The sequence below is a fragment of the Coregonus clupeaformis genome, chromosome 10, assembly GCF_020615455.1.
Source record: "Coregonus clupeaformis isolate EN_2021a chromosome 10, ASM2061545v1, whole genome shotgun sequence".
NCBI classification, from domain to species: Eukaryota; Metazoa; Chordata; class Actinopteri; order Salmoniformes; family Salmonidae; genus Coregonus; species Coregonus clupeaformis.
The window spans coordinates 59548200-59560619 of record NC_059201.1 but is presented as its reverse complement, the minus strand read 5'-3'; the positions used below and the strand labels follow the sequence as shown (position 1 = coordinate 59560619).

General features: G+C 43.6%; 1 protein-coding gene across 5 annotated transcripts in view; it reads left to right on the top strand.

Annotated features, from left to right (window-relative positions):
• Positions 1–12420, top strand: part of chd6 (chromodomain helicase DNA binding protein 6) — a 101556-nt gene that overhangs the window by 82168 nt on the left and 6968 nt on the right. For all 5 annotated transcript variants that reach the window (XM_045223100.1, XM_045223098.1, XM_045223097.1 and 2 more), the window contains exons 33-36: positions 5401–5619; positions 5780–6352; positions 6627–6815; positions 10053–10196. In XM_045223100.1, the coding sequence (XP_045079035.1) occupies positions 5401–5619; positions 5780–6352; positions 6627–6815; positions 10053–10196 (1125 nt within the window). The remainder of the gene's footprint in view (positions 1–5400; positions 5620–5779; positions 6353–6626; positions 6816–10052; positions 10197–12420) is intronic.

The following is a 12420-nucleotide window of genomic DNA, read 5'->3' as shown; positions in this document are numbered from 1 at the left end:
CCTGCTTAAGCCAGTACATGTCCAGGCCCGTCTGAAGTTTGCTAGAGTGCATTTGGATGATCCAGAAGAGGATTGGGAGAATGTCATATGGTCAGATGAAACCAAAATATAACTTTTTGGTAAAAACTAAACTCGTCGTGTTTGGAGGACAAAGAATGCTGAGTTGCATCCAAAGAACACCATACCTACTGTGAAGCATGGGGGTGGAAACATCATGCTTTGGGGCTGTTTTTCTCCAAAGGGACCAGGACGACTGATCCGTGTAAAGGAAAGAATGAATGGGGCCATGTATCATGAGCTTTTTAGGGAAAACCTCCTTCCATCAGCAAGGGCATTGAAGATTAAACGTGGCTGGGTCTTTCAGCATGACAATGATCCCAAACACACCGCCCGGGCAACGAAGGAGTGGCTTCGTAAGAAGCATTTCAAGGTCCTGGAGTGGCCTAGCCAGTCTCCACATCTCAACCCCATAGAAAATCTTTGGAGGGAGTTGAAAGTCCGTGTTGCCCAGCGACAGCCCCAAAACATCACTGCTCTAGAGGAGATCTGCATGGAGGAATGGGCCAAAATACCAGCAACAGTTTGTGAAAACCTTGTGAACACTTACAGAAAACGTTTGACCTGTGTCATTGCCAACAAAGGGTATATAACAAAGTATTGAGAAACTTTTGTTATTGACCAAATACTTATTTTCCACCATAATTTGCAAATAAATTCATTCAAAATCCTACAATGTGATTTTCTGGAAAAAAAAAATCTCATTTTGTCTGGCATAGTTGACGTGTACATATGATGAAAATTACAGGCCTCTCATCTTTTTAAGTGGTAGAACTTGCACAATTGGTGGCTGACTAAATACTTTTTTTCCCCACTGTATATACACACACTCACTCACTCACTCACTACCGGTCAAAAGTTTTTACTCATTCAAGGGTTTTTCTTTATTTTACTATTTTCTACATTGTAGAAAAATTGTGAAGACATCAAAACTATGAAATAACACATATATGGAATCATGTAGTAACCAAAAAAGTGTTAAACAAATCAAAATATGTTTTTTATTTGAGATTCTTCAAATAGCCACCCTTTGCCTTGATGACAGCTTTGCACACTCTTGGCATTCTCTCAACCAGATTTTCCAACAGTCTTGATAGACTGTATTAGTGATTTAAATACTTGGGTGGCTCAAAACATCCTCCAGCTAAATCAAGACAAGACTGAGGTACTTATTATTGGAGCCAAAGCACAGAGTGAGCATCTGGCCGCATATTTAAATTCACGGGCAATAAAGATAAAACACCAGGTAAAAAACCTAGCTATCATTTTAGATTCTGAACTCTATTTCGAATCACACATTAGGAATGTGACCAAAATAGCTTTTTACCACCTGAGGAATATTGCCAAGGTGTGACCGTTTCTATCTCCGGCTGATACAGAGAGACTCATCCATGCGTTTATTACAAGCAGGCTTGACTAGTGTAATGCTCTCCTGTCTGGTCTACCAAATAAAGCCATTGGTCAACTGCAAAGCATACAGAATGCTGCAGCACGTGTACTGACCAAAACCAGACGGAGAGCACACATTACACCAGTTGTAAAGTCTCTGCACTGGCAGACTGTGAGTTTTAGAATTCATTTTTTATTCTATTGGTTTTTAAATCAATCCACAATTGTGCACCCCAATACATATCAGACATGCTTTTGAGTTATGTACCCAGTAGGTCCCTCAGGTCCTCTGTTACTGGCCTTTTAACTATCCCAAGAGGCATGGAGAGGCAGCCTTTAGTTACTATGCCGAAACTGTAGACATATTTGCATTAATGTCTGAAATGTGCTTTAGAAAAGTTTGACTTGATTGTCCTGCTGAACGGTGAATTCATCTCCCAGTGTTTGGTGGAAAGCAGACTAAACCAGGTTTCTTTTTTTGTCCTGAAAAACTCCACAGTCCTTAACGATTACAAGCATACCCATAACATGATGCACCCACCACTAGGCTTGAAACTTGAAAATATGGAGAGTGGTACTCAGTAATGTGTTGTATTGGATTTGCTCCAAACATAACACTTTGTATTCAGGACATAAAGTTAATTTCTTTGCCACATTTTTTGTAGTATTACTTTAGTGCCTTGTTGCAAACAGGATGCATGTTTTGGAATATTTGTATTCTGTACAGGCTTCCTTTTCACTCTGTCGATTAGGTTAGTACTGTGGAGTAACTACAATGTTGTTGATCCATCCTCATTTTTCTCCTATCACAGCCATTAAACTCTGTAACTGTTTTAAAGTCACCATTTGCCTCATGGTGAAATCCCTGAGCGGTTTCCTTCCTCTCCGGCAACTGAGTATTTTTTTAATTTATTTGTTAACCCCTATGGGACTCCCAATCACGGCCGGATTGTGATACAGCCTGGATTCGAACCAGGGTCTGTAGTGACGCCTCTAGCACTGTGATGCAGTGCCTTAGACCGCTGCGCCAATCGGGAGTTAGGAAGGACGCCTGTATCTTTGTAGTGACTGGTTGTATTATACACCATCTAAAGTGTAATTAATAACTTCACCATGCTCAAAGGGATATTCAATGTCTGCTTTTTTATTTTTACCCATTTACTAATAGGTGCCCTTCTTTGCGAGGCATTGGTCTTTGTGGTTGAATCTGTGTTTGAAATTCACTGCTCGACTGAGGGACCTTACAGATAATTGTATGAATGGCATACGTTAAAAAAATCATGTTATACACTATTATTGTACACAGAGTTAGTCCCTGCAACTAATTATGTGACTTGTTAAGCACATTTTTACTTCTGAACTTTAGACTTGCTATGTCAAAGGGGTTGAATACTTATTGACTCAAGACATTTGAGCTTTTCATTTTTTATTAATTTGACATTACGGGGTATTTGTTTGTGTACACCAGTGCCCAAAAATCTTAATCCATTTTAAATTCAGGCTGTAACACAACAAAATGTGGAAAAAGTCAAGGGGTGTGAATACTTTCTCTATATTATCATTTGCAATGCAAAAAAAAAAAACGTTCCTACATTTCCGCGCAGCAGGCCAGGTAATTCTGTGTGCTCAGGCGCACGCGCTCCCTCAACATTATCAGGACAGAGAAACCAGACACATGCGCATTGCTCACATGGAGCACTCCAATCAAAAGACAATGAAAAAATGGACAAATCTTGTAAGTGATGGTTATGAAATAAACCAAAACTTTGTTTCTCACAAGTATAGCAGGTTGTGAACTCTGTAAACAATGTTTCCACTCCGAGAATGAGAAAGGTAAATGAATGTAATTAATACATGCATTAACAGAAATGAGTGTAACCAAGTGACGGGGATTAACAGTACATTTACTCCTGGTAACATACTGTATGTAATGGGGAATTGTATTTATTTTTATTTTTATGAAAGGGTAAACAATTCACACAATGAAACAATGAATGCGCAAGAATTGGCGGGAGACAACGGAGCCATTCTGGAGAGAGACTCGCCTATATCTTTGCCACACACCCCTCCCTTTCTTCTTGTCTCAACATTTTCAATTATACTCCAGACACATTATCTTAATGCATATTTTAGCCGCAACGCAATAATCAGGTAGACCTAATGGCAGGCCTGGAATTTCGTGATTTTAGGGTCAAGGCCATTTGGCCTTCAACAGGTGCCCTATCTGCCAGGGCACCAAGGCCATTTTTATATTTACGTCATTTAGCAGACGCTCTTATCCAGAGCGACTTACAAAATCTAATAGGGCACCAAGGCCATTAACCAAAATAGCCAATTAAATTGATTTGAAAACCGGAAAACAGTAGCTATTCTGCCGTGTGCACATTGCTGCGCTTATAATGTGAAGAAATAGCCTATTAGTTTTATCATTATTTTAAGCTAAACGTTCTGATCTGTTGCATCAGCCTCATTGCTTTTAAAAGGTTTTTTGATGTACTGTAGTTGTATTAATTTGGGATCTATCACGTTCCACAACTGTCCCAGAGTATGTTTGGAATATTTAGAATAGGTTAACCTTTGTACAATGGGGGATAGTAGATTGACATAGGCTAGTGCTTTTGCTGTTTGTTAGGCCTACTCATCTTCTTGGCTGATGAAAAGGAAATGTGGACAGTTCTTCTAACATCTTCAATATGCGCTTCAGAATTTGATAAGAAGGACACGCCGTTGCATCCCCGATGTGTCTGTCTTCACTTGTAGCCTACTTCGGAGCTGTGACGCCTGTGAGAAGGACCCGTTCACTTGACGGGCATTTGCTAATAAGAATTGAGATATCTGAGAGAGCCATGTGAGTGAGCGGTGCACGGCGATTGGCAGCCAGGAGAAGGGAATTATTATATTCAGCCAAAGGGCACAATGGGTACTTTGGCCGCAAGGCATGGATTCTTTTAGGTGGCATTACAGCAACACAAGGGGGCATCGATGGCCATGGCCGTCGATTCCACCGGGAAATTTGAGGCCTGCCTATTGCCATGCGTGCTTCCCAAATAGGCACAAGCATATAAGCTTGTGATTTGAAACAATCCATATACATTTTTTAAAAGAAGCTAATGATCCTTGATTCCTCTGTGGCTAAGTCATTCTTTCTGTTTAGAATTGTGTTTTCCCGCGAATTGCATTTTGGCAAATTTGAAAATTATGTTTTATTGGCTGCTTCATTAAATGAGTTGTGTGTTCTGTTAAGAACATTACCATAATCTAAATGTGATTTCTGTCATTCTGAGCACCATAGGTGGATGCCATAATGGGTTATGCACCCAATGCATATAGGTACGCAACATTTCTCAAATGGACGGTAAATTAAAATCTTCACGGTCACGTCCGGCACCACATTTTCCTAATGGGAACCCTGCTATGTACGTATTGGTAGGGTTAAAGTGACTTGGCAACAGGCTAGATAATAGACCGAAGCAGCAGCGTATATTGTGTATGTGTGTCGGTGTAAGTAAGTATGTGTGTGTGGTTAGAGTCCGGTGTGTGTGTGTGTATAGAGACAGTGCAAGAGTTACTGCAAAAAAGAGTTAATGCAGGTAGCCATTTGGTTAGCAATTTAGCAGTCTCATGGCTTGAGGTTAGAAGCTGTTCAGGGTCCTGTTGGTTCCAGACTTGGTGCACCGGTACCGCTTGCCGTGGGCAGTACTCACCACCCTCTGTAGCAACTTGCGATCAGATGCCTTGCAGTTGCCGTAACAAGCGGGGATGCAGCCAGTCAAGATGCTCTCAATGGTGCAGCTGTAGAACCTTTTGAGGATCTGAGGGCCCATGCCAAATCTTTTCAGCCTCCTGAGGGGGAAGAGAGGATGTCGTGCCCTCTTCACAAATGTGTGTGTGTGGGCCATATACTGGGAACCAAGGGAATGAGACAGGGTTTTTTTGTGCAACTTTGCCTTGCAGGACCGGGTGATCATCAACCGCCTGGACAGTATCTGTCACGCCATCTTGAAGGGGAAGTGGCCCTCTTCCAGCCAGCAGTATGACTCTCCCAGCTCTCTGGCAAACACCTGTGTGTCCAACAGTGTGCACCAGAGGGCTGGCTTCATCTCAGCCAGGGTACAGCCTTCCCAGAGCCTTAACTTCAACATCCCAGCCCCGCCTGTCACCCGCCTGCCCAAGGTGACTAGCCCATTTTCATGCTTTGTCCCTTTCTCACATCATAATTCATAACCATCGTTGTGGAAATTATTATTTGATGTTTTTGTGGATATTCACCTTTCTATTGTCAGTATTCGTTGTTAATATTCTTCCATTCTTCTTCCATTTCCATCCTGTTCAGTACAAGCAAAGAGGTGCCGGGGAATGCAGCCCGGGAGGCTGGAGGTTGACATCCTTGCCTCTCTTGCAGGAGAGGCTGGTGGCGCCGCCCTATCTGCCCGAACTAAAGAGGGGTAGGCGGTCGTTTGAGTACGAGGGCGTGGTGCTCAGTAAGCAGTGCCACACAGGGGAGAAGATGCCCGTAACGGTGCCGCACAGAGGCGGGGCGCTGCTGCTCAACGGCTGGCAGGAGGCGGCCATGGACCTCTCCAAGGCCGGGGATCTGGGCATTGGGGGCGAAGTGGCAGCCACTGTGGGCCACATGAGCCACCAGGTCCACCCCAGTTCCCACAAACTGCCTGCCATGGGCGCCATGCAGAGTGTCATTCAGAGTGCCATGCAGGGCTCGGTGGGAATGGACATGGCCGGGATCCTGCAGGCAGGTCTCATCCACCCCGTCACCGGCCAAATCGTCAACGGCAACCTGAGGCGCGACGACGCCATCATGCGCCGAAGGAGAGGCAGACGGAGAAACGTGGAGGCAGTCGACATGGGGTTCGTCAAGAGCAGAGGAATGCACGTGCCGGAACAACAGGTTTGCCAAGTCAGAAGTGCTTTTGATTTTGTGAACAGCAAAAAGGACAGCTTAATGATACTAGTTTTCTGCACCTCCTGGTTTTGATGATCATTACTGTGGACCTGTCCCCCTACCAAGTTCAGGGGGAAGGACAATAAAGTTGACTCTTGTGGTTTCGTGCTTGGAGGAGGCAATTCATATGCATTGGTATGCAAGGTTGTAGCACTAGCGCTTCATACTAGAGTTGAGTGGTGAATCAAGGACATCTGTTTACAAGTTTTTTCCTCTACAGGGCAGGGTAGAAGTCATCAGCCATTCTGCAGTGTCGTCCACCTCCTCCCCACCGGAACGCCCCCCGGGACCCTCCACCCCCACCCAGCCAGAGGTGGTGGCCATCGACAGAGAGGCTGCCAACAAGGGCCTGATGGAATGGCTGCGGCAGAATCCCAACTACAACATGGAAGTGCCCACTTTCGCACCGGTAAGTTGATCCATTGTCAACAACAAAAAAATCTCCAGGAATCATAGTTGGAGGATTCCCTCTCCGTTGGAAGATTACTGGAATCAAGAGGGAATAAGCAGGGGGAGGGAACCGAGATTTCTGAAAAACGTGTGAACTTGTGAGAAAGTTTCTGTTTAAGAGGGTTCAACTCACCAGCCTCTAGGTTTTATAGTAAGATAATGTAGTTTAGCTACAGCACATGCAGCAGCTACTCTTCCTTGGGTCCACACAAAACATACAAATACATGAGAAAGTACAGACCAGTAATAGACAAGAACAACATAATTAAATTCCAAATAAATTGTTTTAATGTAATATCTTAAATAAGAGTGCATTCTGAAAATATTCAGACCCCTTCCCTTTTTCCACATTTTGTTACATTACAGCCTTATTCTAAAATTGATAAAATTATAATTTTTTCCTCATCAATCTACACACAACACCCTATAATGACAAAGCGAAAACGGGTTTTTAGAAATTGTTGCTAATTCTTTTCAAATTTTTCAAAAATAACAAACAGATACTTTATTTACATAAGTATTCACACCCTTTGCTATGAGACTAGTCAGGATCGAGGCAAAGATGAACGGAGCAAAGTACAGAGAGATCCATGATGAAATCCTGTTCCAGAGTGCTCAGGCCTCAGACTGGGGCAAAGGTTCACCTTCCAACAGGACAATGACCCTAAGCACACAGCAAAGACAACGCAGTCTCTGAATGTCCTTGAGTGGCCCAGCTTGAACCCGATCGAACATCTCTGGAGAGACCTGAAAATAGCGATGCAACGATGCTCCCCATCCAACCTGACAGGGTTTGAGAGGATCTGCAGAGAAAATGTGAGAAACTCCCCAAATACAGGTTTTCCAAGATTAGCTTCATACCAAAGAAGACTCGAGGCTGTAATCGCTGCGAAAGGTGATTCAACAAAGTACTGTGTAAAGGGTCTGAATACTTATGTAAATGTGATATTTCAATTTTTTATATTTAATATATTAGCAAAAATTTGTTTTTGCTTTGTCATTATGGGGTATTGTGTGTAGATTGAGAATTTTTTTAAATCAATTTTATAATGAGGAATAAGTCAAGGGGTCTGAATACTTTCCGAAGCCACTGTCAGATACACACACAAAAGTATGTGAACACCTCTTCAAATTAGTGGATTCGGCTATTTTAACCACACCCGTTGCTGACAGATGTATAAAATCGAGCACACAGCCATGCAATCTCCATACATAAACATTGGCAGTAGAATGGCCTTACTGAAGAGCTCAGTGAATTTCAACGTGGCACCGTCATTGGATGCCACCTTTCCAACAAGTCAGTTCGGCATATTTCTGCCCTGCTAGAGCTTCCCCGGTGAACTGTAAGTGCTGTTGTTGTGAAGTGGAAACATCTAGGAGCAACAACGGCTCAGCCGAAAAGTGGTAGGCCACACAAGCTCACAGAACGGGACCGCCGATTACTGTAGTGCGTAAAAATGGTCTGTCCTCGGTTGCAACACTCACTACCAAGTTCCAAACGGCCTCTGCAATTAACGTAAGCATACAAACTTTTTGTCGGGAGCTTCATGAAATGGGTTTCCATGGCCGCACACAAGCCTAAGATCACCCTGTGCAATGCCATGTGTCGGCTGCAGTGGTGTAAAGCTCGCCGCCATTGGACTCTGGAGCAGTGGAAACCATTTCTATGGAATGATGAATCATGCTTCACCATCTTGCAGTCTGACGGACCAATCTGGGTTTGGCGGATGCCAGGAGAACGCTACCTGCCCCAATGCATAGTGCCAACTGTAAAGTTTGGTGGAGGAGGAGTAATGGTCTGAGGCTGTTTTTCATGGTTCGGGCTAGGACCCTTAGTTCCAGTTAAGGGAACTCTTAACGCTACAGCATACAATGACATTCTAGACGATTCTGTGCTTTCAACTTTGTGGCAACAGTTTGGGGGAAGGCCCTTTCCTGTTTCAACATGACAATGCGAAGTCCATACAGAAATGGTTTGTCGAGATTTGTGTGGAAGAACTTGACTGGTCTGCACAGAGCCCTGACCTCAACCCCATCGAATGCCTTTGGGATTCATTGGAATGCCGACTGCGAGCCAGGCCTAATCGCCCAACATCAGTGCCTGACCTCACTAATGATCTTGTGGCTGAATGGAAGCAAGTCCCCGCGGCAATGATCCAACATCTAGTAGAAAGACTTCCCAGAAGAGTGGAGCGTGTTATTAATGCCCATGATTTTGGAATGAGATGTTCGACGAGCAGATGTCTACATACTTTTGGTAATGTAGTGTATATACACTGAACAAAAAAAAATATAAACGCAACATGTAAAGTGTTGGTCCCATGTTTCATGAGCTGAAATAAAAGATCCCAGAAATGTTCTGTATGCACAAAAAAGCGTATTTCTCTCAAATTGTGTGCACAAATCTGTTTATATCCCTGTTAGTGAGTATTTCTCCTTTGCACAGCATGATAATTACACAGTTGCACCATGTGCTGGGAACAATAAAAGGCCACTTTAAAATGTGCAGTTTTGTCACACAACACAATGCCACAGCTATACTAGGGTTTTCTTTGCTGCACCTGACCATATTACCGGACAGTAATCAAGATGGGACAAGACCAAAGCCTGAACAACTAGTACAGCAGAACATCTTTCTATAACAACAGAACTCTCCCCATCTTCACAACAACTTTGTCAATATGACTTGAACATGATAACTGACCATCCAGTGTTGCTCCTAGGAGTTCAGCTTCTTTAACTTGTTCAATGGTCACAATTTATACAGAACTCCAGTTGAGGTTTAAGAATGCTTTGAACCAAATACAATGCTTTTGGTTTTATGTGTTTTAAGACAAATGTATTGTTAATTGCCCATTTTGACACCGACTGTAACTCCTTGCTAAGAGTCTGTGAGCTCACTGGCTGTAGGTGCTGATGTGTAGAGTGTGCAATTATCAGCATACATAGTAGTTTGAGCTTCTTGTAAGACGAGTGGCATATCCAGGCAACTGCCCTGAGGTATTTACATTTACATTTTAGTCATTTAGCAGACGCTCTTATCCAGAGCGAGGTATACCACACTGTGTACATATCTGATGTTAGAGAAGCTTCCATTGAAGAATACTCTTGATTTTCTATTGGATAAGTAACTCTCCAACCACGTGATAACAGGTGATGTTGTAGTGTGCTGATCTTGTCAAATCTGGGGTTTCAGTCTCCTGGCGCAGCGATGTTGCACAGCTTTGTGGAGCGGCCCAAACAGCGGAGACATCGCTGCAAAGACCCCACCAAACTGGACGTCAACTCCCTAACAGGGGAGGAGAGGGTGCCCGTGGTTCACAGGAGCACTGGCCGCAGGGTAACCTTTTTGACACCACCACACACCAACACTGATGCACAAGCACACTTAACATCACTGACATTAACCATGTTTCCATCCAACCATTTTTATTAGAGTAAAGTACCTGTCGTATGTTTTAGCGCGATGTCCCAAATGCCTGCATCGCAAGAATCTAGTTTTATTTGAAATGTTTAATTGTTATGATTGTTTGTCTTTTTCGTCTCGTCTCTTTTGCCCCTAATGTTAGCAGTTTATGTTATTCTTCAATAACACAGACCCCAAAGCAAATCAGGGGGAGAAAAATATGTTTATTCAAAGAGAACAAATCATAGTTGTTATGCTGGGAAGTAGATGGTAGATGTTCATTCTTCCCTGTTCTCAATGTTTCTCCACTGAACAAAGAGACAGGATGTAGTTTATAGCCTCAAGTCTAGCATGTGGCTGACCTATTCATTGCAATAAAATTGGGCTACTGGCCAAACCCCCAAGTATCCTTTTTCAGGCTCCATGTATAGACCATTTGGACCTATTAGAACTTGCCACATGTAGCTATGAGTCGCTGGTTGGAACCCCTACAAAGATTCTAAACTGATGTTGAACTGAAAAACAACGCAGAGGACCACTAGTCCTCTTACATTTTACATTTACATTTTAGTCATTTAGCAGACGCTCTTATCCAGAGCGACTTACAGTTAGTGAGTGCATACTTTTTCTTTTCTTTTTTTTATACTGGCCCCCTGTGGGAATCGAACCCACAACCCTGGCGTTGCAAACGCCATGCTCTACAAACTGAGCTACATCCCTGCCGGCCATTCCCTCCCCTACCCTGGACGACGCTGGGCCAATTGTGCGCCGCCCCATGGGTCTCCTGGTCAAGGCCGGCTACGACAGAGCCTGTATGCCTCTTGACACCTAGTCCTCTTGACCACTAGTCCTCTTGACCACTAGTCCTCTGCGTTGTGTATATTTACAGTGGGGAAAAAAAGTATTTAGTCAGCCACCAATTGTGCAAGTTCTCCCACTTAAAAAGATGAGAGAGGCCTGTAATTTTCATCATAGGTACACGTCAACTATGACAGACAAATTGAGGAAAAAAAATCCGGAAAATCACATTGTAGGATTTTTAATGAATTTATTTGCAAATTATGGTGGAAAATAAGTATTTGGTCACCTACAAACAAGCAAGATTTCTGGCTCTCACAGACCTGTAACTTCTTCTTTAAGAGGCTCCTCTGTCCTCCACTCGTTACCTGTATTAATGGCACCTGTTTGAACTTGTTATCAGTATAAAAGACACCTGTCCACAACCTCAAACAGTCACACTCCAAACTCCACTATGGCCAAGACCAAAGAGCTGTCAAAGGACACCAGAAACAAAATTGTAGACCTGCACCAGGCTGGGAAGACTGAATCTGCAATAGGTAAGCAGCTTGGTTTGAAGAAATCAACTGTGGGAGAAATTATTAGGAAATGGAAGACATACAAGACCACTGATAATCTCCCTCGATCTGGGGCTCCACACAAGATCTCACCCCGTGGGAGTCAAAATGATCACAAGAACGGTGAGCAAAAATCCCAGAACCACACGGGGGGACCTAGTGAATGACCTGCAGAGAGCTGGGACCAAAGTAACAAAGCCTACCATCAGTAACACACTACGCCGCCAGGGACTCAAATCCTGCAGTGCAAGACGTGTCCCCCTGCTTAAGCCAGTACATGTCCAGGCCCGTCTGAAGTTTGCTAGAGTGCATTTGGATGATCCAGAAGAGGATTGGGAGAATGTCAGATGAAACCAAAATAGGACTTTTTGGTAAAAACTCAACTCGTCGTGTTTGGAGGACAAAGAATGCTGAGTTGCATCCAAAGAACACCATACCTACTGTGAAGCATGGGGGTGTAAACATCATGCTTTGGGGCTATTTTTCTGCAAAGGGACCAGGACGACTGATCCGTGTAAAGGAAAGAATGAATGGGGCCATGTGTATCGTGAGATTTTGAGTGAAAACCTCCTTCCATCAGCAAGGACATTGAAGATGAAACGTGGCTAGGTCTTTCAGCATGACAATGATCCCAAACACAATGCCCGGGCAACGAAGGAGTGGCTTCGTAAGAAGCATTTCAAGGTCCTGGAGTGGCCTAGCCAGTCTCCAGATCTCAACCCCATAGAAAATCTTTGGAGGGAGTTGAAAGTCCGTGTTGCCCAGCGACAGCCCCAAAACATCACTGCTCTAGAGGAGATCTG